General features: G+C 35.7%; 1 protein-coding gene across 4 annotated transcripts in view; it reads right to left on the reverse strand.

The window, feature by feature from the left end:
- Window positions 1-1,926: 1,926 nt before the first annotated feature.
- The window catches only part of LOC113235682 (huntingtin-interacting protein 1), a 64,371-nt gene continuing 39,647 nt past the window's right edge, over window positions 1,927-26,650 (reverse strand). For 2 of the 4 annotated variants that reach the window (XM_026471524.1, XM_026471525.1), the window contains 20 exons: window positions 26,071-26,223; window positions 22,882-23,039; window positions 22,233-22,294; window positions 21,945-22,122; window positions 20,959-21,079; window positions 20,022-20,129; window positions 18,338-18,459; window positions 17,824-17,920; window positions 17,040-17,103; window positions 16,842-16,951; window positions 16,099-16,199; window positions 14,668-15,076; window positions 11,176-11,326; window positions 10,841-10,995; window positions 10,490-10,610; window positions 6,891-7,117; window positions 6,549-6,790; window positions 4,070-4,299; window positions 3,180-3,337; window positions 1,927-2,659 (listed from right to left, as the gene is read on the reverse strand). In XM_026471524.1, coding sequence (XP_026327309.1) covers window positions 2,633-2,659; window positions 3,180-3,337; window positions 4,070-4,299; window positions 6,549-6,790; window positions 6,891-7,117; window positions 10,490-10,610; window positions 10,841-10,995; window positions 11,176-11,326; window positions 14,668-15,076; window positions 16,099-16,199; window positions 16,842-16,951; window positions 17,040-17,103; window positions 17,824-17,920; window positions 18,338-18,459; window positions 20,022-20,129; window positions 20,959-21,079; window positions 21,945-22,122; window positions 22,233-22,294; window positions 22,882-23,039; window positions 26,071-26,223 — 2,994 coding nt within the window. In that variant the 3' untranslated portion in view covers window positions 1,927-2,632. The remainder of the gene's footprint in view (window positions 2,660-3,179; window positions 3,338-4,069; window positions 4,300-6,548; window positions 6,791-6,890; window positions 7,118-10,489; window positions 10,611-10,840; window positions 10,996-11,175; window positions 11,327-14,667; window positions 15,077-16,098; window positions 16,200-16,841; window positions 16,952-17,039; window positions 17,104-17,823; window positions 17,921-18,337; window positions 18,460-20,021; window positions 20,130-20,958; window positions 21,080-21,944; window positions 22,123-22,232; window positions 22,295-22,881; window positions 23,040-26,070; window positions 26,224-26,650) is intronic. The other 2 variants (XM_026471528.1, XM_026471527.1) reach the window with 2 other exon arrangements.

The raw sequence follows: 26,650 nt of genomic DNA on the forward strand, positions 1-26,650 counted from the left end.
ATTAAAAAAATTAGTTAAAAATTTAAAAAATAAACAATTTAGATTTTCAGTACAAATCGGCAATTTCATACTTTAACCCCTATTATTATATATATTACTCATTCAAAGCCCTTTTTTTATCTGGTTACACGAGTTTATCGTTACATAACTTTTCAAGATAACAATATGCACAGGACTAATCTCATGAAAAATAAATATATATGATATACACAATGTCGAGTCTATACTCATTACTTGGTTACCTAATAATGGTATGTTGGAAGAGGAAATTTGTTATTAATGAGAATCAATTGATAAGTGTACATATTTTATTAATAACCCTAAATAACACGTGAAAAACATTACAAATGAAACATACCCAACTAGGTTAATTTAAATCCAAAAGGATAAGTATACAAAAATCACAATGGCTCATGCTTATGAAGAGCATAAGCATAATAATAAACACGCATGTGATGCTTACAATAATTACAAATCTGGCAAAATAATTTATTTTCCTTAGAATTATAATTAGGGCTACCTACAGACAGATTATTTTTCCACAGTAAATTTGTTACCAATTGTGATAAAAATTCTCTTCAAAAGAGATCTACACACCAAAAAATATCTAAAATTAAGGGCATTATTAACTTCGCATAGTTGATCGATACCAGTGAGTGAGACCAGACTCTATCGTATCTTCGTGCTTCTAAGAACAAGATAGAAAATTCTCAGTAGGTCTGTGAAGAAAACTGTCTATTTATTAACAGAACAAATAGGAAAAAAATACCAGTAGTTTTGTCAACACAACTGAAATAGTGGGAATAATGGTGCTTCTACATTTGTATACAAAATGTTACTTTTAGAAGGGGCGTAAAGGCTAACAACAAAATTTACGACGCTAAAACAAAAACTTATCAACATTTGGGATATCTTTTATTATTTAAAACTTAATTTAATATATATAGCAAACAACAATATATACATATGTATAATACATGTATACATTTATCTACATTTTTGGCGGAATACAAAAGTTTCAGTAGACAGCTCATAAAAGGACGAACATTTAAACCAACTACATCGACAACTCATTTTTAATGTAATGAGACTTTACGCCCTTTTTTCCTAAAGTGTCAAATATTTTACGCGACAACTATCACTGTAGGTTGAGGTACCGAAGACTGAATACGACGTGTCGGTGTTAAGTCCCATTCACTACCGTTATTAACAAGGGATTACTGACATTCTCACATCGGAATGTTCGTTGTCTGTTGGCAGCCCTACTGTAAATCATATAAAATGATGTAACAATGTCTAGGGTTTACATTTATCATTATATATTTCTATACATAAAGGTATATCGATAATTCACCATTTTTCACTTTAGTCTCACATTTATTAAAGCTATCAATGCTTTTATGTCATTCTTAGTTCAATATAATTTTGACAAGGGAACACAGCAACGGCCGGAGATAAATATAATAATTAACTTCGACATTGGTTTGGAGTCCACTAACCTCGCCCAATTGCGTGAAAATTTGCAAAATGAAATATATTATGAGAAAGTTGTCATAATATAGGAGATTTTTTTATATTTCAATCTGCAAAATACAATGAACTCAATTGTGTTTTACAAATTAAAACAGTTAGTGTTTTATGATTGACCTGTGTTCACATATCATTTTTTCATCTTAACAATACGTACGACTATAAATTTCTAAACACACATTTCAAAACGCAATTTACGGACAAATTACTATTGATATCCTCTAAACACTGACCTTTACATTAAATATATATAAGTAATTTAGAATATATTTAGAACATCGAATACTACTAACTATTTTTTTAACTATTTCCTTTTATCATCTTCTAAGTAACATTTAGGAAGTGATCAACACTTCCTAAATGTTACTTAGTACTTTCTGTTAAAAGGGAAACGTACATTAGTTCCGATTTAGAAACACGCACAAATTAATTTACATAGACCGTTGTCGCATAAACGCTTCCCGCAGTATTGTGTATGTGTGTAGAGGAATGAGGTTATGCGACATAGTGCTAGCCAATCTTCGTGTTACAATATGATGTTAGAATATTAAAATTGTGATCATGTTGAATGGATGCCAACAAGCAGGTAAAAGTACCTTAAAGGAAGATTTCAAGGACAACAGATTCTTGCACCCAACGATTTTGTATTAAACTAAATATTTAATAAAAAGCATGCAGTAGATGTTCCCTAAGTATAATTACAATGTAAGCCCTTCAAAATCAACGATAATTTACTTTTACCTGCGAATTAAATATTATGGTGTATGTCTCTAAATTGAGCCTTCACAGACAGAAGACGTATTCTGTTACACATTGTAAAAATCCACACTGACCTTACATCAAGTTTATTAAAATTGAAAATCAATATATATTCGTTGTTTGAAGCGTAACGCTTTAAAAATAAATGCGTGCTTTAGAATGATTCGTTACTATAAATTATAACAAAATGTTCGAGTGTGATACACAATTTAGAGGGTAACTTTCGCCGAAAATCTTAACTGTAGTGTCTTTGCGTTATAATTATGTTGACAAAATAGTATATAACAATTAAGTTTATAACATCTAACATTTTGATCGATAATTCTATTATGCTTGACGTAGATTATTTCCCGTTGGTCAAATTGCCATTCTGTAACAATTAATAAGTAATTAGCATGACGTTTAAAATTATTTATTGTAAACTCCTGACTAGAGTATTGTAATACACTCGAGAGTGTATAACAATACCCTGTGTATAAAATTCACCAATAGTCAGGTGAATTTTCATGTTCTTTTAAACTGAATATCGCGTCAGGTTGTTTTGCATGCACAACCCGGCAAATGCTGGGTGGAGACCGTTTTGGATCCCAATGTTATTAAACTTATATTTGTTATGAGGAAATGTGATCCAATAATTATTTTTTCTTTTCTTTATATTACGAAGTTTATAACGTTTTTTACCACGTTTTTGTAAGCATCTGGTCAGTTGATTTCTACTCTCCCTATGGAGTTCTTAGGTTTTCGTTGTTGTTACAGATAGGAAAAGAAACTATTTTTCCGGATTTAAACCGCGTATATTTGTTTGTTTGAAAACACAAATACACGCGATTTAAATCCGGAAAATAGTTTCGTTTCTACTCTCCCTGTTAGGTAACAGTGGTTTAGTTTACCTCCTCCATTTGCGCGAGTTGATAATGCCGCTTGCGCAGCGCGGCGAGCCGAGCGCGCTCCGCGTCCAGCGCCACTTCCAACTCTAGTGACCGAACTTTGCTCTCCATCTCCAATCGGCGCGTCGCTGTCAGCGTCAGCGCTGACGTATCTAGCGCCTCTGTTTGTAAACACCAGGCCATTTAAATTATGTTCGTCGGAACACTAGACTATCTTATCAACTGGCTTACTTTTACATATCATAAGCGTTCATTGCAATATTTCATGTAAGTGATAAACTCATACTTGAATATTATGTATTATAAGCCTCTACAAAATCGGCAATCAGTATTATTATATGATTTATATTGTTACGGGAAATTTTTTCTCGCGTCTTTGCCGTCAGCGATGAACTTGATCGGCGAAAAATCAGCGTGACGAAAATTTATTTTATTTAATGAAATATCAGCTTCTTTTTTTTAATATGGTATACATATATTTCCGCACAATTATGATAAATTACAGTGTCTGTTTTAGTGTTGTTTTAACATCAAAAAAATATACGCCACGCCAATTACGCTGCCGTAGCCGATTGATAAGCCATCGTCACACATCTCTATTTGGTACATAACCACTAGCTTAATTTAGAGACAAAATTAGTACAACCACACAAGACAATTGTACTTACGTAATACTACGTCGGAAAATCCCGATACAGATAAGCAAAAGCATGCAAAAGATACACATACACAAAAAATAAACATTCTTTTCAAAATTAATCACTATACTAGAGACATGCGAATTTTTAGTCTAAAACTGCACGTTAGCTGAATTAGGATCCTCAAAATTCGTAAGCTAAATGCTTCCAATTTCCAAAAAGTGAAAAAATATATAATACAATAATAATTCTCACCTTGTTCGTTGACCAACGCTGAGCCGGCTCTAACAGCAGCAACGACAGCTCCAGTGGCAGCAGCGACGGATCTCGAAGCCTGCGTCAACTGTGCCAACGCAGGCGAGGACGGCGGGGCTCTCGCGCGAGACGCAGCTACAAGCTGCGCAGTACTGCCCGCTACCTCGTGCGCAGCCGCAGATACGCCTTCTACACGACCCGTTGCGCCTACTGCTTCATCGGCTGACGATCTGTATGAATAGGGGGTGTGGAGTGAAAGATATAACAAGAAATAATTTTCACTTGGTATAACAACATTTGATATAATTTCAAACGATATAAACACTGATTTTATTTATAAAATACTTCGAGTCCATAACCAGAAATAAAGACGAAATATCATTTAATTTGTTTGAAAACTATTCTTCCATATCATGACTGTGACCACTGCGCTCGGATTGGTCAGCCCGAATTAAAAACATTTAACGGGTGTCGTCAATTGTTTCATTTCAAATCGTCCAGTTAACTTGAGCTTTGCTATAATGGACGAAAATTGCAAAATTACATATTTAATTACCGATGAAATTTGATTCCGTTTGTTTTGCAATTAGATGTTTTGCTGTTTTTCCTCCACACCACCGAATGGAACAGCACAGCACAGCAGTTATAATAATAACGCGTACACACTCATAGCCCCGTACTAGAGAAACCCTGTGTCGCGGGTGCAATGGACAACGACAAATTACAAACTCACGAGAGAAATAAATTTAGGCCGTACAAATATTTCTCCCGGCCCGTACACACAGGTCAATTGTTGGCGCTGTACTATTTCAGCTTTCTAATTTGTAATTTCGTGCAAACGAGAGTTAATATTTATAAGTGACTGATGAGTTACCAGGAATGTATTTCGTCGGAATGTATTTCGTCTCTATTTCTGGTTATATACTCTATGGAAAAATACTATCAACCTGACAGGAATATATCTGTGGCTCTAGTGAAAAGGGGTACAAGTAAAAACCCAACTTTTCAAACATGAAAAACACTTCACGGTTAATATCATATTAAGCTTCACTGTTTCTCGCGTCTCCTTGTGAAGTTGGGTTCTTTCACTAAGAGCCACAGATATTACTAACATTATGAACAACAACTTTTTTCTATTACTTTTTACAAAACATTATAAATTTACATAAATTTATATAACTAAATTTTCAAGTTTTCGTTGTACTATCTGACTCTTTTTAGATCTGTATGTGGTAGTATGACACTAAGTTGAAACGTGCAAGCGTTCTCCTTTTGTGTGCTAGCGCTATCTTTTGTTACCGCACAGATTTATCACCGTTTAGGGCGATCTTTAACTATTTTTATTTTTGTACGAAAGTAAATCTGATTAATTATTAAAAGTCATGAATCAAAAGTTATTGTTTATGACGTTAGTAATATAGTCCTGTGAGATTGTTTGTATTTCACAAATTACCCTGTATAAGCAATACATGGTATAAGAACAAAAGGCATATATCATAAGTAGTAGAGTTTTATCAATATGACGATTTCAATAATTTACTTATCTATGTAACAAACTTAAATTCAAACTCAAATAATTGAAAATTATTTGACTTTGAATGTGGATTCGTCATAGCCGCTAACCGTCGTACCGTCTAATAATGTACACAAAGTTACATTTCTGTCTATCTCGTGAAAAGTTAGTAAAGATTGTTAATCCTAACATCAGTTTGCTAATTACTTGCCAAATGCCATTGGTTACCTTCACTTGTAAAAATAACTCCATAGTTTTTAATTATATTTCAAATGGCACCATTATCAAACGGCTTAGTCAAACAAGGGACCTAGGTGTTAGCTCGGAAGCGTAATTTGGAACCCTAGCTATAATATGCACAATGATGCATTAGAAAGAGTGCAAAACAAATGAAACATCTCTGCTTATACTACAACTAAATATATTGACTATAAATCCTCTTGTAATACTTTCAAGGTTCCATCTCTGCGCAATAGAAGAAATTATATTGATTCATGTGTTTATATAAACCTTAAATAACTACATCGACTCACCAGAATTATTACAAAAAAATTACTGAAAGAGCTTGCACATCCCTGCGTTCTAAAGCTACCTTCTCATGCAAATTTAGTAGAACAAACTACGCCAAAAATTGTTTCTTTAAGCGCTCTTTGGATTTCTATAATAAAAGCTTAAATAAGATATTATTTTTGGTTATCGTTACATACTTTTAAGAAGAAAGTAATTATTTCATTTGTTTTTTTTATTTAATTGGCGTATAACAGTGCACTGTACCTAATGTTCGGGATGTTACTTTATTATCCAGTGTATTATGTTGTTGTATTTGAATGTAGTTGAACTGTACTTACTTGCTAAATTCTTGTTTATGTTTGTGGAACTACAGCTCTAATTGGTCTAATCAATATTTTTGTATCACTTACCTATTTTATGACTGTTTGTTTCCCTTCAATAAAAAAAAATACTCACACCAACAATTTAGCTGCGAACACAACAGCCTTCGCAGCAGAAATTAATCCTTCTGACCATTGCGGGTTGCGCCGGTACATCTTCTGTCGCGTTTTGGGGTCGCCGAGTTCGTTCTGCAGCTTTCGCGCGTCCTGGACTAATATCTTCACCGCGCCCATTAGTGTTGTACAAGCGTCAAGGATATTACCATTTACTTCCAATTTGACACCGGAGTCCCCTGCTTTACTTGCAGCTAGCATTTCCTGTAGTAAAATGGTTAAATTTATTTACGTGAAAATTATAGATATTATAATCCCCGTACTAAGTTTATAAAGTAAAGAAAAATTCTTTTTTTTGACAAACCTCTATCTGTTTAGCGGCTTCTTCAATGGCTTTGTCCATATCAGATAGTTCATCATCGACGGTTCTCGTTCCGTTATTGAGTCTATCCGCTGCCGCTGCTGCTTGTGCAAGGCTCTTCACGTACCCTCTCGCTTCAGTGCACGAGGAACCTTGGATAGTGCCATTCTTCAGTGACTCTAAACATTGCTTCGTCGCTGTGAGCATTGTTCGGCATTCGTTGTTTAGTTCTAGAATATAAATTGCACATAATGAAGTACCCGTTTATTGTTCATAGCATACTAAACGTCAAATCACACTTCGATGATAGCTTAGCACCGCAACTCATCGTAAAAGCGAGCTACAGGATATATCACGGAAAGTGTGCGATGGAATTGCATAATTCAATTTCGCCTTCATCTTTCTATCATCGCGAGACTAGACGTAGGCTGGAGTTCGACTCCTACGTTGTGGTTATTCCAACGATTCGGACGAAGCGTTATGGTTCCACATTTTTACGGCAAACGGCTATGGAATGGAGTTCCTTGTCTGCAGACTTTTTCCTTGAACGCTATAACTTAGGCCTTTTCAAAGCGAGAGTGAATAGCATTGACTTACAAATAAATGGACGATTGGTCTAATACAAAAACCACGAAAAAAAATGTCCCAATTCAACCTATTTAAACGTAGTGACATGTAAAGGAATATGAAAAAGCTAAAACGTTGAATTTAAATTGTAATGTCATCGCAGTACTGTCTAATTTTGCTTGCAACAACTGAAAGGCGCAAAAAAACACCATATTTAGCTTCTACTGGAAACTTACCAAAATGCACCATATGTAGCTTCTAGTGAAAAGTACTTGAACACAGGTATAATGGAGTAGCCTTTATTATTTATAAATAAATTTTATTTGTAAATGTTGAATTTTATACAATGCCATTAATTACGAGCTAGGGTGTCTGATATTTTTTTCTTGAGTTTCAAGAATTCTCGTATCCGACTTTTTTAGTTATTCGAGATTTTTTTTAAAAACCGTAAAAAATCAGCTCAATCAACTATAAAACTAAATGTGAACTTTTCGAAAGTTGTTTTGGCCTGGGTGTTCTGAGTTGTGCCCGGAAATAAATTCCATCGTTCTTGGTCCCAGGTTCGATTCCCGGTAGAACGAATTTGGGAAATGAACTTTGGTAAATTGGATCTGCTCTGGGATTCTGTTGCTCTGATACTCATGGGGAGTATGTACAGAGAGTTCCCTAGTCTCAGACCAGGTTATTGTCTCACAATAGAATGCCAAGACCAGAACCATTTAGAAAAGTTAATTTGTTAAATTGATCCTACTGGTATCAAACCCGGGAACTTCTCATCCAGCGCCCACAGTGCAAGCCGTTAGGCTATCAAGGTTGTACTATTTGTATTATTATGCATTATTTGCATGTGAAAGCTACAAATTGCTTAAACTTTAAAAAAAATCCTATTTAATTTGCAGTGTCAGTCGGCTTTAATTACCTTCTTTGTTTCTTAAGTTGGTATGTTTTGTCATTCATCCAACTTTTGATTTTTAATGCATTTTAGCAGTGAAAGATGTTCTCTGTTAATACTTGTCACTTTCTCCTTAAGTTCAAGCTATGTTTACTGGATAAATTCCTGTATTCTCTCCTTTCTATGCACAGTTCACTCATTGATGTAATCACATACCAAAACTTTAATATAATGGTCTTTTATCAAGCTTGCATCAGCTCTGGTTTCTTTTCTTTTCTAACCATTTTCTTAACCCGTTCGTGCATAGTACTAAACATATACTGCGCTCAAAAACGTCACCACTTTTCTATATGCCGTATATTGATTCAATAAAATTATTACGGTTTATCACTGATGACGGTTGATTCCGTCAACAGGCATAGTCGTACTGCTCATAGTTCTTGCAAATGTTTCTTGTGCATGAAAAAGTACGGCTATGACGGTAGTAGGGTATTTGCCGCTGTGAGATAATTACAACATTAAAATGCGCGATATTGATTGCGCAAGAGAAACGCTTTCCAAAATACTTACACTAACACTTAGGTACTAATTAATAATAATAATTATAATAACGCACACACTCAACATTGCCCCGCATTAGGGAAAGCAAAATTTTCATAATCCTGAAAACCGATTCATAATAAAACCGTTATGCTTTAGGGAGTTCTGGATGCTTATTACAAAGAAAAGATTAAGTTAGCTTAGGTTTGTTTTGTAATATTCTAAAAAAAACCTAAACAAATACTTTTGGGATTATGGAAATTCATGCAAACGTTATTTCGGGCAAATGTATTTTCGGTCTTCTGATTCGTAACCCCAAGCCGTAGAAAGAGTACAACAATATTTGAAAGTATTACTAACATGTATTAAAAAATATTTTAATAATAACATTAGCATCAAAGCGACTCTATGAAATTTTTGTTCTAAATATTTTAAACGCTTGTGTTTGAAACAATTGGAATTGACGTGTTGGGTCTCGTTCAGTCTTTTACGCAAGCTATGAGTCGGAAAGAGACAGTTAGCTATTTGATTATTTTGATTGGTTTTGTAATTTATATTTACGATTAACTTAAATATAAATTAAATACTATATATACTAGTGCATAAAATAACACTTTTAAATGATAACTATGATAACACAATGTAGTACTTACTGAAAATATAATATACCATCCTGTTTTTTCACTTTAGTTGAGTAATTTTTACAAGGTTTTACTACACAATACGGCATCATTGACAAGCGCGCTGTCAGTCGAACAAACGAAGACTAAAGCGTGAATGACGCTCTATACACGATTTTAACGCCCTATAAGTTCGGACACTTTTTAGCGCGGACCCGACGTCTATATAATTGTAAGTCAATGGTGAATAGGCATTATTTAGGTGTGCATGCTCCATCGTCGACTTCATCATTACATTCCATTAGGTGAATTGGAGGTATTCGACCTCCAATATTCTACCATAAAAAAGTTCATTACGTCTGTACAGTGCTGACTGAGAGTTGGTAAGGGAGATTTAGAACCGTGTTAGGTTTTAATGGCGACCAGCGAACATTTTAAAGCCAGTTGCTGTAAAATTAGGGCTTAAACCAGTAATCATTACAAACAGTTGTAACTATTTCTCTCTTTTAACTACAGGTCTACTGCTTGACTGAGTCAGTTCCTGAGGTATCTGCGTGATGCGGGAGATGTGACAGCTTACGTAACAGGTATGTCGTGCTGCACCAAGGATAATTTCAACAAGAAGTTTCTGACGATATTCAATAACAAGTTGACTCAAAAAAGTGCCTACCAAATTAGTCAATTGTTGTTATGTGACACGATAATTTAAAAAAAACTATTTCATTGATCTTAATTAAAATTAATAGACAAGCCATTTGGTACTTTTTCAATCAAAGTGTTATTGAATATCGTCAGAAAAATCTGGATGAAATTGCCCCGTGTGCAGCGCGACATAACTGTTACGTAAACTGTCACTCCTCCCGCACCATCACTGGAACCGACTCAATTAAGCGGTATGCCTGTAGACATACCGAAAAATAGTTTCATTTCCAATTTGTAACAATCGCGAAAACCTAAGACCTAAGACTCGATAAAAAACTCACTGTCTGAAAGTTCCATGTCAGTAGATGTATTACAGACTTCAGTGACGTACGCAGATAATGTGGCGGTGTTGTGAGCTGCAAACATCGCCGAACGCGCCAGTGTCTCTTCGTTGCCTTTTACCTGACAACAAATAACCATTTGCCGTTAATTATAAAAACCAAAAGAAAAACAACTAATTTTAATTAAAAATGACCGTGACAATATACCCTGAAGATGAACGGCCACGACTTTCTGTTGTATTGCCGTGTTATAGCAATTTAACCTCTTCTGATTATGACAGTTTCTACTTTTTGAGAGGCCTGTAGATATCCTAAACTATAGAATTTTTTGAAGAAATAATATTTTCGTACCTCAATCTGTTTAGCCAAATCTTCCAGCGCCTTGGCGGCAAGTTCAGCAGCGACGCGGTTCGAGTCCTTTACGTCACTTCGCTCCAGTGCAGCCAAAGCTTCGTTTGTTACTTCTAACGCTGCGTTGCTGGTGCAGGTTACCAGCTTTGTACTCTCTATATAAAAAAACAAATCAATTTTAAAATTCTAAGCGTACCGTACAGTAGAAGTGTTGAATACATTTTTAAAAAAGCATTACTTTAATAGTTGTTCAATTTACTCGTTGTACAGTTATAAAGAGTACTAAAACCAACAATACTATGCGAGTGCCTTATCTATTAATTAGTATAACTTACGTTGTTCCAACATCTTCTGTGTGTCTTCAAGCTGTTTTCTAAGAACACCAAGATCAGCTTCCAGCACTTGGTTGTGCTGCAGCAGATCCTGCAATTCACACTCTGCATTCAATCTTTTATTGTCCGTTTGCTCGAGCCTAACTTGCAACATCTATACCACCATGTAAGATCAAGTTGAAGTCCAGGAAAACGGTAGAGTCCAAAGCAGGAATTTCAAGTCCAAAGTGAAGGCCATGCGCATTCCAGAAGTCGGAAAAGAAATAAAGAAAACATGCAATTAGAAGAAATAAGCAGCTGAAACAAAAGTGGAAAAAAGGGCCAAGAAAAAATCCTAAAAAAAGTGTGACAACAAATTTGAAGGTATTTATATGTCTCAGTTTAATTACTAAATAAATTCACAACAAAATTAAACTGAAGGGCAAGTACAAAGTTACTACTATAGTAAAACAACACAGTACAAATTGTAGTAAAATCATAAAATGCCAAGCAACAAAACGAAAATATAAATGATTGAAGTAAAATGAAATGCGTATAAACTACGTGTAGATAAGTAAGAGCTGTTACGATCACCATGTCACTACCACCATTTAACACCTCCACCTTAAACATTTATATGTTGACAATGACATTAAAGACAAGGTATTGAAAGCCACTTTCAAACGGCACTGTATTCACCTGGAATGCTTTGTCTTTGTTCATCATCTCATCTAACATATCGGCTTTCTCTTTCTCACGCAACGTTTGCAATTCATCTAATTGTCTGTTTAGTTCATCAACTGACCTCTCAGACTGAACAATTTGTTCTTCTTTTTGAGAGATCTGATTAGTGTAATTGTTTTCAAGATCTTGTATTTTATCAATAAATGATTTGATTTCCTTTTCTTTTACATCGGTGTATTTTTCATGTTCCAATTTCAGGCTTTCAATCTCTGAATTAAGTTTACTGGCAACTTCAGTTTTTTCATTTTGAATCGTATTGTATTCAAACACAGTCGTCTCATGTATTTCTTCTAACTTCTTTATTTTGTTTTCAAGCACCTATGAAACACATTCAATGAAATATTTAGTGTGTAGTAAAAGGACAACACAACACGCAATTAAAACTAACCTCTTTTTCTAAAGCAAATTCAATAGAAGATCTTTCCTTCTCTGCATCTAATTTTGCATTTTTTTGATGTAATTCATTAATTTTATCATAGAGACTTCTCACTTCTTGATTTTTCAAAGCAGTATCAGTTTCGTTTCTCGCAATTATAGCCTCATGCTCTTCTTTCAAGATTAGGAATTCATTTCTCCCTATTTCTAGCTCTGCTTGAGATTCTTTCAATTCTGCCTCAAGATTAGCTACGTCCCCAGATAATTTATTAACTTCGATGTTAAGCGCTATAACTCGTTCATCTTTTTCAGCAATTAATGCTTTCAAATCCGTGATAATCTCGTCTTTAAAATGTGTAACAGTTTGCAATTTCTCATTTAATAATGAGATGTTGTATTCATTTTCTTTTAATTGTGATTCAAAATCTGACTTTTGTTTTTCTAAAGTACTGGTGGCTGCATCAAGATAGGATTTCAATGCTTCGATTTCATTGTTTTTGTCTTTAATTGAAGTTTGAAGTTCAGATATGGTATTTAATAAGCTTTGTCCTTCTGTCATCTGCTTATCACCAAATTCAATTTTTTCTTGGAGTAACAATTGTAATCTATCAATCTCTTTTCCTTTTTCTTCAGAAATTAAGTCTAATTTAAATTGCAATTCTGAAATTTCTTGGTTCTTTAATTTTTCCGTTTCTAACAAGATTTCATTTTGATTTTTATTGTTTTCTTCGAGTTCTTTGATTAAATTTCCTAAATTAGATATATCGGCCTCTTTTTCAGACAAAGCTTGTATCAATCTACTTTTTTCCTTCTTCTCTTCAGTTATTTCCATTTTAATCTTGTTGTTTTCTTCTTTTAAGCCATCAATAGTACTATCGGTGAAGTCTTTATTTTGAATTAATTCGTTAATCTTATCCTGTAGATTGGCTATTTCCGAGTCTTTATTATTTATTTTCTCGTCATAATTATGCTTAATGTTTCCTAATTCAGTTTGTAAGATAGCTAGCTTGTCACGAGCTTCGATTATTTCGGAGTTTTTCATCGCAAGAGCCTCGTCTAAGTCTTGATTTTTAGATGTAAATTCAATGGTCATGTTTTCATACTTTGCTTCAAATCTTTGCTCCGCGTCTCTTTGTATTTGTTGCAACGTTTCTAATTGGTCTTTTAAGCCGTTAATACAATGTAGTTGTTCCTAGTGAAGTTACAAAATGAATGTTTTGGTAATCAGATGTGTTTTCAAAATAAATGTGCACGAGGTACATACTTAATATTTTAACAAGATTCATGCAAGTATTTTTTGCAACCACAAGCATTAGTACACAAAGCCCAACTAGAAGTTATTTGATTAGTAATTTCGTAGGACACTGTATAATACATGCAATCTGCAAATCCTGCGTGAGGATAGTATTACTGCAATCCCCCTTGACCGTACCCACACATATAGAATAAGCACAAAAAAAATTTAGAATATAAATTAGATTAAATATCTAGAAGTAACTTTAAGTAGAACCTAGTTAGAGATTCACTTTCTGAAAGTAGTGGCAATATAGAGCTGAGATGGTATCAACGATGGACGATCGATGTAGCAGACTATTCGAATGTACATCAACTGTTAACGACGAGTGAGCAACCACCAGACAAAATGAACTTTATAGATAGGAAATGAAACTGTTTTTCCGGATTTAAATCGCGTATATTTGTTTTTTCAAACAAACTGACGTTTCGGGCCCTTTTCAGGTCTCATGGTCACGGTTGACTGGATTTGACGGGTGTGGGTGACGATTTAAATCCGGAAAAACAGTTTTATTTCCTATGTCTAACAATCGCGAAAACCTAAGAACTCGATATGAACTTTATAGAGTTTATTACACAGTGTATGAGTGTGTGCGCGTTATAATGTTGATTTTTTACAAAAGTAGAAAAATATGCGCATGCAAAACAATAACAGAATATTAGAACATGTCATAAAAAGGCGCTAAAAAAGTACATATAAATTTAAAGTTGAATAGAAAGAGTCTGAATTAAAAGTTTAAAAAATATATAAATAGTAATCGGTATAAAAAGATTTGTAGCGACTGCTGCCGTTGGCTAATCCATACTGTGAAAGGCTAGCCAGTTCGATGGGGGCTTTGAGTATAAACTATTCAAAATCCCCACAACTAGTAGGTGAAAACAATAGTTAAAATTACAAAACTAAATGTTAAATCCTGTTTAGTTTCTACTTTAAAAGTAAAAAAAGACTAATTGGCTAATCTTTCTTACCTAAATTCTTACCAATGACGGTCAGGGGCGATTTCGGTAATAACCCATATGCGCAGATTGGAATGCTACAAATGGCTGCGTCATATTACATATGAACATTATAAAAGGTACAGCAGGAAATTTTACATCACTAACCTGTTTTTCTTGTTGATACTGCAGCGTCAACTCGGCCATTTGTTTCAAGGCAGCTTCTTTTTCTTCCACAACCTTCTTATATTCATCTCCACTCTTCTCTCTGAGTCCTACCAATTCCGCTTTGATTCTATTCAACTCATTGTCACTCTCCTCTTTATCTTGTTTCACTTTCTCTAAGTTCTCAGTGACTTCTTTCAATTCATTTGTTACAGTCATTAGTTTTTCTTCTTGTTCGGCAGTGGCAGTTTTATGTTCGATTTCTAAAGCTTCTATAGATGCTTTTAAAGTTTCCAGTTCTGTCTCTTTTTGTCTTGATTGTTCCAATTCAGCTCGCAAGTGTGTTATTTCAGTTTTGTAAGCTTCAATCTCGTCACTCGATGACGCGTTTTGCTGGAGTATTTCCATGTCCCTACAAAACATATAACATATATTTACATCTATACTAATAATGAAACTTGCACGTCGAAAAGGTTCGCAACCGCTGGAAAACGTATAAATCTGGAAAATGAAATTTTCATTTTCATTTTTCAACCCGCATTGGGCCAGCGTGGCGTGGCCTAAAATTACCTATGACCTAAAATTTCTGCTTAGAGGAAATAATGATTTCATAATGTTGCTTGTCAAACTGTTCTTTCTAGCAAACCGTGCTAGACGCAATGCCAACTAAGTCAGGAAACGGACCAGCGGACTTTACGAATTTTCCTATATGATTTTTGTTTTGGTTTTTAACAACTTATTTTACCGTAGCGCCATCTGTGATAAATCTATATCTTCACGCAGCCAGGTAGCTTTAGCACCGGGCGACGTGTCGTGGTGAATGTGCACCGAACCCACGGCGCCGACTCAACCGGCGGGGTTTTAGTAGGGTAGGACCTCCAGCCTGGAGGGAATGTCCCCACATAACCCCTGAGTCTCCCTGGGCTCAGGGGTTTCTATAAAGATTTCCCCCCCGTAAAAAAAAAAAGAAAAAAAAAAGGTAGCTTTAGCAGCTATCTATAGTCCATTTGTTTATGCATGTGTCTATTTAATGAATCTACATTTATAAAATAATTTTTACTTATCTACAAATACAAAATACAAATACTTAGTTTCATATGAAATTGCATGCCAATTTTTATATCTATTGATTTGTAAAGTATATATTTCAATAAAAAGATGTATCAAGATTGTTTGCATTTAGTTAAGTACCTAAACAAATGGACTGTAGAGATGTTTTTCTATGTATTAATAATTACAACAAACTAGTGGAGCAATTTCACAAAAAATAATTGAATATCATGGCGGAGAAACAGCCTGACATTCAATAATTTAATAAGCAAACGGAGAATTAAATGCCATTGTCTAAGCTGATCCAATACGGTTTCAGTTGTCTATTTGTTTTATTGTTATAATAAGTTTAGTTTATTCCTGAAACTAATGCAATATACTTACTTCATATTATCATTCAGTTGCTGTTGTAGAGCCGCTTTGGCGCTTTCGCTCTGTACAGCTGCCGCTCTTAAACCTGCAGCCATTTTGTCAATTTCTGCTTTCTAAAACAAAATACATGTAACAGGACATACGTATTACCTACGAGCTGTATTTGTTTGCATAAGCTTTGCTAAGTAAATTCAAAATGAAAGTGTCACTGACTATTTACCGTGGTACACGGACATCTTACATAAGGTCAAAAAGAACTGCTACGATCTTTGATCTCAATATTTTGATGAAAGATCCTTGACAAAAGGGATATGGTACAAAACTATTCAGCCTACACTCCCTCGTTCTCCCTGGTTTGCTGAGCACAAAATTAAGACACATGATCTAGTTAGCGCTTTAAGACTACGTTACGGTCACATTCTACTGAATAAATTTGCATTCATGATGGGAAAACCTGACAGCCCAAATTGTACTCAATGTGGGATTGTGGAAGATGTTTACCACATAATTATGGAGTGTAAACGAAACGAGGATCAAAGATCTGACTTACAAATTAAAAATAATAGTTTTGGTAGTGTAAACTGTATATTGGCATCTCCGTGTAGTGTAGAGGCGAAGATGCTATTTATAATGTAGTGTATTCCGGACTTAAGAACAGACCAAACTAATTATTTAAGTTTTGTAAACTTTTTGTTGTGTATGTCATTTTGAAAGTGTCATATCTGTCAACAAATTAAAATAGTAAAAAGCCGAACCTGTCTAATCAAATTGATGTGTTCTTCCCTCAATTGTGAATATGCGGCCTTGAGTTTCTGGAATTTATCGTCTGTGACTTTGGCTTTTTCTTCCGTTTCGATAAGTTTTTCTGGAAAACATAGTATGGACAAGTGAATAGCAATAATTTCTTACAAGAAGCATAATTATGGGAATACTTTAAGTTTAATGAAACTTACTTTGCATCTCCGGCGTTTGCGATGATAGTAATTCGGCTTTCTGCTTCTCCTCTTCCAATTCGATCTGTGAATGCAGTAATCAAATAAATTATTACTTAGTATTACATATTTCTAAAAATATGTTTTTTTAATTTAAGGCAAAATTTATGAAATTTCTTATATTTCCAAGAGTGGCTACTGGTAATGTCTGTCACGTGCACATGTGGTCAGCACTAAACGATTTTGTAGAGTACAACAAGTGAAGAAATCCTGGGTAAATACTTACAAAACTAGCACTGGTAACATTACCGACGTTTCGATAAAGATTCAAAACACTTTGGACCCACCATTATGGAAACCCAGGTCAAAGAACACAGAATACTGCGAAGGAGCTATTTTAATCTGTGTTACAGTTTTGATGGCGGCAATTGCATCCCTATAGTGCCGTAGATGGACGTATGGTAATTATAATATCTTTCTAAACTTACAATGCTAAAAAACGCCGTGTGCAGTGAAAGTCCAACGTTTAATAACGTTGAATTTAAACTTTCAAAGTTATTAATTCACTTTTCTTTTTTAAATATAAGAAATATATTGTACAATTCTAAATATTTTTAACATACTGTCTAAAACCAGCGGACAGTACCATTAGCCACTCTTCAAAATCAATAATAGTCCATAAATAAAAGAACCGGGTGGCCGGGTGGTTTTGACGCATGACTGACTAGTTGGTTTCACAATATACCTGTTGCAGCACGAAATTTAAACATTTGTGTTCTGCCGTAACTTGTTTACACTTTATTACCTTAGCAGCTTGTAGCTGTGTTTCCAGTCTCATATAATGATCCTTCATTGAACCCAACATTGTATTTCTTTCTTGCACCATTTGGGAGGCTTCCGACCTGTTTCCGCATAAAATAAATTAATTAAAAAACCTAAATATTTGGCACACATACAGGGTTATTTGTTGAATACTAACAACGCAAGAGCATGGCTTAGGGTCGTCGGAGATGCACGTTTGAACTTAATATGTTACTACCAGATACAGATCTAAAAAGAACCAGATAGTACAATAAAAACTTACAAGTTTATTTTTGGTAAATTCATTACGTTTTGTATAAAGGCATGGTTGTTGTTTATGATACTAACAATATCGTAAACAACAACCGTGTTATCAGTATTTTACAAAGAACCCTCTATATGACAAGTCCATATTTAAGTAGCGCGCCGAAGCCACTGTTTGTACGATTAGATAGTGACAATAAACGTTCATCGATTTTCCTACTCGTTGCGTATGGCAGATAAATTGTGGAATATACCTTAATCGCCCAAGTTCGTTTTGCAAATGGTCGATCAATCGGTCCCTCTCTATTATGGGGTCCGGCTGCGGTGAAGGTGTTGCCCGCGTGTCGAACGCGTCCAAATGGTCCGGTGTTGTCGCCTAAAGAATCACGTGTAACAGAATCGTTATTAGTAATAATTTTAAAAATTGTTGCAATGCCAGCATATAGCAAGTAGAGAAAACTAACAAAGACGCTTTTTATTAAAAAAAAAACAATAATTATGTGACTTTCAAAATTACGGAGAAAAATTTTCCGACTTCCCACACAAACCTGCACCAGCACGTCCAACTATTTGTAGGTAATTTACCAAATTGTAAATTTCCAAAAATAAAATTACAATTAAATTTTATACTAAAGTATAAATGACATTTTGGACTATTCAAATACATTCCCGGTCACATAATTTGAGTCACCTTGCGTTTTTAGTATTAAATTACATAAGCTTCAACAATATTAGAGTGATCGAAAAGTTATTATGCATTTTTTAAACTGTTATACTAAACGTCTCCATTGGTTGAAAATTCGAATTTGTGAAACCGGGGAATATATTTTTCATCAACGCTAACACAATATTTTTGTATTCTAGTGTTTTAATCTGTTAATGTAACGGCGCCTACCCTTAAAATTAAATATCAGAATATGATAGTACGGGGTGCCTCATTTCGCTATATGGATTTCAAAAAACCAACTCTTTACAATGCGATTTATAAGTGCAAAACAAAAGGTTAGTGCTATACTTAAAACAAAAATTATAAGATACTAATAGGCCAAAATTTTATGGTTAATTTGTATGGTATAAAATAAATATAATATACTTAACCCGTTCATATTCAGTGACGTTGTTTATCGTAAAATTTAATATCAGAATGTGGTAGTACGGCCTACCCCCTTCCGCTATATAGATATTAAAAAACAAACTACGCGCGTTACAGTACGATTTCCAAGTGCTTCCTGTGTAATTGCCGCCTACAGCTTCTCCATAGAGACGTATCAACAACATATTGACAAAATTCAATGTTTACATTGAACATTTTATACTTAATTTAAGTACTAGGGCACAAAGAAAGGTATTCACACTTTTGTGTGCAACACTATTTATTAACGAGTTAAGAATATAATAAAAAATTAAATTTAGTAACAGAAGAGCTCCTTCTGAAAGAGTTCGCCCAGTAGCCAAGCAGTAATGTTATCATTAGGGTCCTTACCCTTCAAAAGCGGTGAAAAACTGGTGAAATTACAGGCACATGGGACTTATCAACTTTATGTCTGAGGGTGTCGGGCGTAGTGGCAGTGCCCCCTAAGATCTTTGCGATTTAAAGCTCTAAGTGGCACTGCAACTGTTAAGGACAGCCTTGTAGCTTATCTTTACGCGCACGACATGTTCATCCCGTCGCATGATATTATAAAAAAAATACATGGTGGCCAGCATTGTTAGGTATTTAATTTGTTAAAGAGTACATCAACCCCGTAATTTATCATTGCTATTGAACTTTTACTCTCTTTTCGAAGGTAACAAGGTTATCAAAGCGCCAAATTTGGGAGGCGCCGCTGCTGACCTTCAGGTTCTTTTCTATTATTGCTTGTGGGTATATTGCATCAACAGATAATATATAATGTCGCGTCATCATCAGAGAGATGGCGCTAGGGCTGAATAAGTTACCTGGCTAATAGTGTCCGAAGTGTCGATCAGCGAACCAACGGAGTCCACTTCGTCTGGCGGAGGATCCGGAATTGACACTACTGGCGTCACGTATGTGCCGAAGTCACTCTGAAAAAGAAAAAAACAATTACTTATATATTCTGAGGCGCTGCAAATTGACTTTATAAAAGGCCAATTTTTTTTAATAATAATAACAATTAACAAATAACAATAACAATAACAAATAACAGTTTTAAATTGACATTCTTATTCTCGTTCCTCCAATATAGGAGGTTAAGCAACATTATAGAACTTTCTAGGCAACAACTTTTAAATGGTCCTCCAGCCAACAAGTTAACTGCCTCCGTGGCCGAACGGTTACCATGCCGGACTGCTACGCAGAGATCCCAGGTTCGATTCACGGGCCGGAAGAAATATTTGTATGGCTTACATTTACTTTTCTCGTGAGTTTGGGTCATTTGTGGTTGTCTATGTGTGTGTCCATGGCACCCGCGACACAGGGTTTCCCTGGTGCGGGACTATGTTGAGTGTGTGCGTTACAAAAAAAAACAACTAATGCAGTCTCGCAGATTTTTCAAACACGAATGCTTTCTTCTTAAATTTTAATGGGAACAGTCAACTGCACGATGTGGTTTACATTTAAATTTACATTAGACTCTAATAAGACTTATTATGAGCGGTCACAAAATCCCAAGTGTAAACCTCAGCACGCTCTTGACTGTCCTTATTAAAATAAATCAAATATAAAGTTGTGCGTTTACTTATTTAAATTCCAGCCATAGCTGTAATGTGTAAATGTTTTGTCTCCATAGAGAGAAAACTTTTTTTTTTTTTTTTTTTTTTTTTTCATTTTACTCTATGAACAAAATCATAGATGACGTGTATACCAAAGAATCAAAATTAAAACTACACATACTTTCTATTCGTATTATTTTACCTGTAATAGGAAGTTAGGTGGGTTGGAAGGCAAGACGGGTAGAGTGAGTAGGTTCCTGTAATACTGCAGACTGCTCGCATGTTTGTAGAACTGACTTAGTTTTTTGAACTGTTGCTGGAATCTATGAAACATAAAAAAAACACTCAAAATATGTATATTCCGTGTTGAAACTTAACATACAAAAAACTTACTGAAAAATCCCTATATCAACGAGAAAGTTGATTAAAGGACTTACTCTCCTTTAATTGTCGATGTCTTATTTTTAGATTTGTATTGACTTTGAGTAGTATGTTGCTATTTTGATTGCACTATTAGTGGCCGCGGTAAGATCTCTCGTGTAAGTGTAAAAGTACATCAGTAAAAGCTGCATGGACTGTGTTAAAGTACCGCAGTAAGAGTGTGCATATAAAGATCATCCGCGTAGTGCACACGGTGTATTTTATACACGGTGCGTTTCACATACTTATGTGCGTTTACAGCACCGCACACACTCAAAAAACAGATTGTTGAATTAGTATCGATTCAAACGCGTGCACAAAACGCGTTCAAAGCTAGTTTGTATCGCGTTTTACGCACGTTCTAATCGATTCCAGAGCAACAATATCGCGTTGCAAAGCTAATTTGTAATATATTCATTAAAACATACTTTATGTGCTACGATATTTTATTCAATAAATTATATATGTCAAACAACTCTTTGACAACCGTTTACCAAAGAGATATACAACAGGCCTCCGCTGTAAAATCTTCAGATGAAAACCTTGGGCTTGTACTAGTACACCGCCTCTATTGCTGTCTGTACCATCTGGCCGACGTGCCTCTTGCAGAATTCACCGTGAAAGGGGCAAGATATCAGCGCGACATAAGCGCGTAAAAAATACGCCATTTGTGTAGGCTCTAATAGCTAGACACGGCACGGTGCACCAAACGGAGCTTGGAGTAAACAATGAAATTGGCTTCCTCGCAATTTCTTTTTAATCGCTTACCTGTGTCGATGTCCAGAAAGAGTATCAGGTGGAAGGAAGGCATGTAGTCGGAACAGCAAACGGACATTTGTGTCATAAATTTGCGAAGCGTCCTGTGCACACGGAATTAAGGCGGCCAATCTACACTGACCGCTTGCTGTCATTGAGTTCGCTCGTGCATTGCCAAGACTGTCGAAAACTGAAAAACAGAGGGGTCATTGAATAAATATGTGAAGACATATTGTCACTATTATCACGTCGGTTCAATAACCAAAGAGGTGATTTGAAATATTCATAAATATAACTCACCCGCAGCTTGTAACGCAAGGATATCATCCATATAATCGAACAACTCAACGCATAACTGGAAGCTGTAACATGATTGTAAAAAATTATTTCCCATGATTTCGAAATTTGTAAAGCAACAGTCATGACATAATCTAATTATTACTTAACGATTAAACTTACTTTTTATTTCGGACATTCGTCTACAAGACAAAAACAAATAAAAAACGGAAAATGATTTTGAATGTAAAGTTAAAGAACAAAATTCACCACAGAATATTTTTATTCTAAAGGGGTCTACAGACCGTACCCGCCGACCCGGCTACACCGCCCAGCGGCTTGGTGTCGGCGGCCTTATTTGTAATCTAATCCTATGACGTAATTCCAGAAACATTCCGGGTCGGCGGGTTGGGTCTGTAGACCCCTTGAGGCATAATAGTTGCTCATTTTAAATTAATCTTCTTAGGGAGTCACCACACCTATTGGCGAGGAATCGCCTTGAACCGGAAGAGCGAAAACGACAAACAAAAAAAAAACAAACAAACAAGCAAAACGCATTACGTCTTTTTCGCTTTTACTGTACGGACATAAAGCTTATTATGATCGTCTCAAGACGATTCCGCATCGATCATTGTGGTGATTCCCTTAAGCGTGTTACAACACAATATCTTACTAGTTGTTAACGTCGTTTTCAGCGATATTGTCCAGTTCGTCAGCTGTCAACGCCATATTGCCGGGGAAGCGGGGGTTCCGAGCGTGGAACTTCAGTTTTGTTACCAGCAGGTTACAGTATAAATTAACCAGGCGACCATAGCCTTCGCGGAGATGTACCTGACAAAAAACAAAATAACTTAAAAATAAACACCCATTCAATAATAAATAAAATAAACAAAATAAATAAAATAAAATGCATTTATTACGGACTCGGCAGCCGCAACAGAACCCTGAACGCGTCGTTGTACTGTACACGCATTGCATTCAGTGACTTTTGTGTGTACCTGCACCATAAAGTACAGGTGTACAGCGATGTGCAGTAAGCTTTAAATAAAGTCACTTTTACCTGTGCCGTACATCGACTGAACCTACGCGCTATCATATTAGCTCTCATTGCTAATACTGGACGTTCCCTCTCAATATCTGCGTTATCGCGCAGATCGTCTGTTATAAAGTGACCAAGTTATTTACAGGAGGTCACTCTATTCAGCTGTTGACCGTTAAGACGAATGCAGGGGACATGTGATGGGCACTTACTTCCCGCCTTAAAAACCATATATTCACTTTTGAGCACATTATATTTAAGATTATGCTTCATGGCATACGAGTCGCATATGACTATAACTACTCTTAAGCCACCGACAGATCAGGGCTCAGCAACACCATATCATCGGCATAACTTATATTATTAAAACAGACTATCTATATGGCATCCGACATGCGTGCTACTAAGCTCACCTATATAACTAATATAATATAATAATAACGCATACACTCATACCCTCGCACTAGGGAAACCCTGTATCACGGATGCCATGGACACACACATAGACAACCACAAATTACACCCAAACTCACGAGAGAAATAAATGTAAGCGATACAAATATTTCTCCCGCCCCAGGAATCGAACCCTCTGCGTGGCAGTTCATCATGGTAACCGTTCGGCCACGGATGCAGTTATTAATGATTTATTTTATTATATATACAATATTATTTAGAGATGTACATAAAATAATAAATTATCTTCATCTCCAACATCGAGTATATAACCAGAAATAGAGACAAAATAAGGGCCATCCATCCCTGGCAACTCATCAGGTAAATGGGAATTAAATAACTTTTAAATATCAATTCTCGCTTGCACTGACATCACAAATAAGAAAACTGAAATAGTACAGCGCCAACAACCGACCTGTGTGTACGCCTCCGTATGTTCCAAAAATATTCTGTATTTATTGTAATAAAGATAATATCTGTAACTTGGGGTGGGGGGGGGGGCTGTTCCGGTGGTGTGGGAAAAACAGCAAAACATCTAATTACAAAACAAACGGAATCACATTTCATCGGTAATGAAATACTAAATATGCAATTTTCGTTATAGCAAAGCTCTAGCTGAACTGGTCGATTTGAAGTGAAACGTTTGACGACACCCATCAATTGTTTCGAATTCGGGCTGGCCAATCGGAGCGCAGTTGTCACCAATCTCCAATTACTAAGATCAGGACTAAAACCTATGAGCAATGAATTTGCTGCTGTGGAACAGACCTACAACATAGACACAGAAATTCCTGTCTATGTTGTAACGTCTCCTTGGATACTAAATTGCAACTTTACTGCAGTCACCCACAAGCCATCTAAGCGTGGGTATTAAGCGAAATGATTTACAAGATAATGCAATGAGGAAATACCAAATGACGAATGTACTATACACATTGAATATTTGATTTATACATCTCGTGATTCCGGCTAACCGAACACACAGTACAGAGTTTGTTTCTAAGTGTTTGATCACGGCTGACTGACACGGCAGAGAGTTTAAGATCCGATAAAATAGTTTCATTTCCTATCTCTCCTGAAAAGTTGTCATTTTGTAGATGTTTTTCTTTATAATATCAGGTGATGGGACTTACATATCGTGCGCCTGAAGGTAAGCTACACGCCTGTCCATAACAGTTGCAGTGCCACTCAGAGCTTCAAATGGCATAGATCTGAGGGGCACTGCCACTACGACTGTCACCCTGAGCGTTAAGTTGACAAGTCCCATATGTCCCATTACCCTTCAAAACCGGAACACAGTAACGCCGACATTACTGCTCGGCGGCAGAAATAGTTAAGGCACTACTGCCCTGGACGAACTCTTTAACAAGGACACAATTTACTGCTACTAGAAGTGGTCTTATTACACCATGGGTGCAATATTCTATAATCTGAGATTTGTCTTGCAACGTGTCTGGTCAAGAAGAGTATTATTCGTGGCTATAATCTTAGTTGTGAGTTTCGGCTTGCTCTTTGCTCTAGGTAATCTTGGGGAATGGCCCAGCGAGCGTAGTGTATTAGAGGAACTTTATACGTTTACGGAACTCGCAACTGTATGAAACATTTCTTAAGGTTTTACCGCCTTTCGCCGAGCTCTGTTAAGTCAACAATAGTTGTTCGTATGTATTAAACTATACAACCTTATTGTACTTTTCAAGTTGAACTGTTCTGAATCGTGACTATATTTTGGTTTTGTTATTTTAAGGAACTAGTTCCAGTGTAATTTATATTGTTTCTCCTTCTTTTTTTTATATGTAAACTAGGAGGCAAACCAGCAAACGAGGCATTGAGATTTGCAACATCAGTTGAGCTGCCTATGCGTTGCCAGTCTTTGAGAGCCCTTTAGACACGCTTTTGGAAGAACCTCTTGTCATAGCACAAAATACTTCAGGAGAAATAGCAAGTTTTCAATCTGATATTAATTGGCATTTTCCGTTCTATACGTCATTTTTAACGTAAAATAAGGCCAGTTCCAATAGGTAAAGTGCCAAAATTTAAAAGTATTCTTATGAAACTTAAATACGAACTTACACAGCGAGTTTTATGTAAGTGTTACTTGTCGATAACGAAGATTTCATCTTATAAATCCCACCATCTTACTGTCGAGCTACGCCATACGCCATAGTACCTAAGAAGTGTATGTGGTCGTTTGAGAAATTTACCATAGGCAATTTTATTCATTAGTATTCAAGGCACTCTCGTGATATTTAAGCATACACAGTGTGTACATTCGTCAATTTCGAGTGGAATTTTCTACATCACTGGACGAATTCTTTGTTTATAAGTCATAAAGAAGTCTTACACTCAAATTGAAATGCAAAAAGACAATACCCATAATTTAGCCAAGTTCTCGATCATGGTGATGTGCCGCTGCGAATCATCGAGACAGGCTGGGTGTCCTTCGCGTAATAGCTTATGTGTCACATGGCAGAACTTCCAAGCGACGATCCGATTATCTTGTAGGGGGAGTCGGAGGGCAACCATCTGCGAATAAAAAACAATAGAAAAGCCGTTAAAGAGAGTAAATATTTGAAAAAGTAGTTTATTTATTTATTTATTAGGTTTACCAACATCTGTGTACAATATTACTTATTATATCTTATCATACCTACACAAGCGATGTAATTACCACAAACACTTAGAGGTAAATCAACATGCGCTAAAAACATAACTGTGTTATAAATTTCATCATATAAAGTATCTCAAAGAGTGAAAGTTGCTGAAGGAATCCTGTATATGCCCGGTAGCTGTAAGAACTAGAAAACGATTGAGGGATTAACCCCGCTTGCCATCACTTCGGCATCAAGCAACCTAAGATAACCATATAAAGCCATCGTCTAGTAAGGGACTCAGTGCTAATATGCTGGCAAGTCAAGTCAATCGTAAACGCAATTGCAAAATAGCAGTTGAA

This window comes from Hyposmocoma kahamanoa, unplaced genomic scaffold (assembly GCF_003589595.1).
Source record: "Hyposmocoma kahamanoa isolate Upper Pololo Valley unplaced genomic scaffold, ASM358959v1 88, whole genome shotgun sequence".
Taxonomy (NCBI): domain Eukaryota; kingdom Metazoa; phylum Arthropoda; class Insecta; order Lepidoptera; family Cosmopterigidae; genus Hyposmocoma; species Hyposmocoma kahamanoa.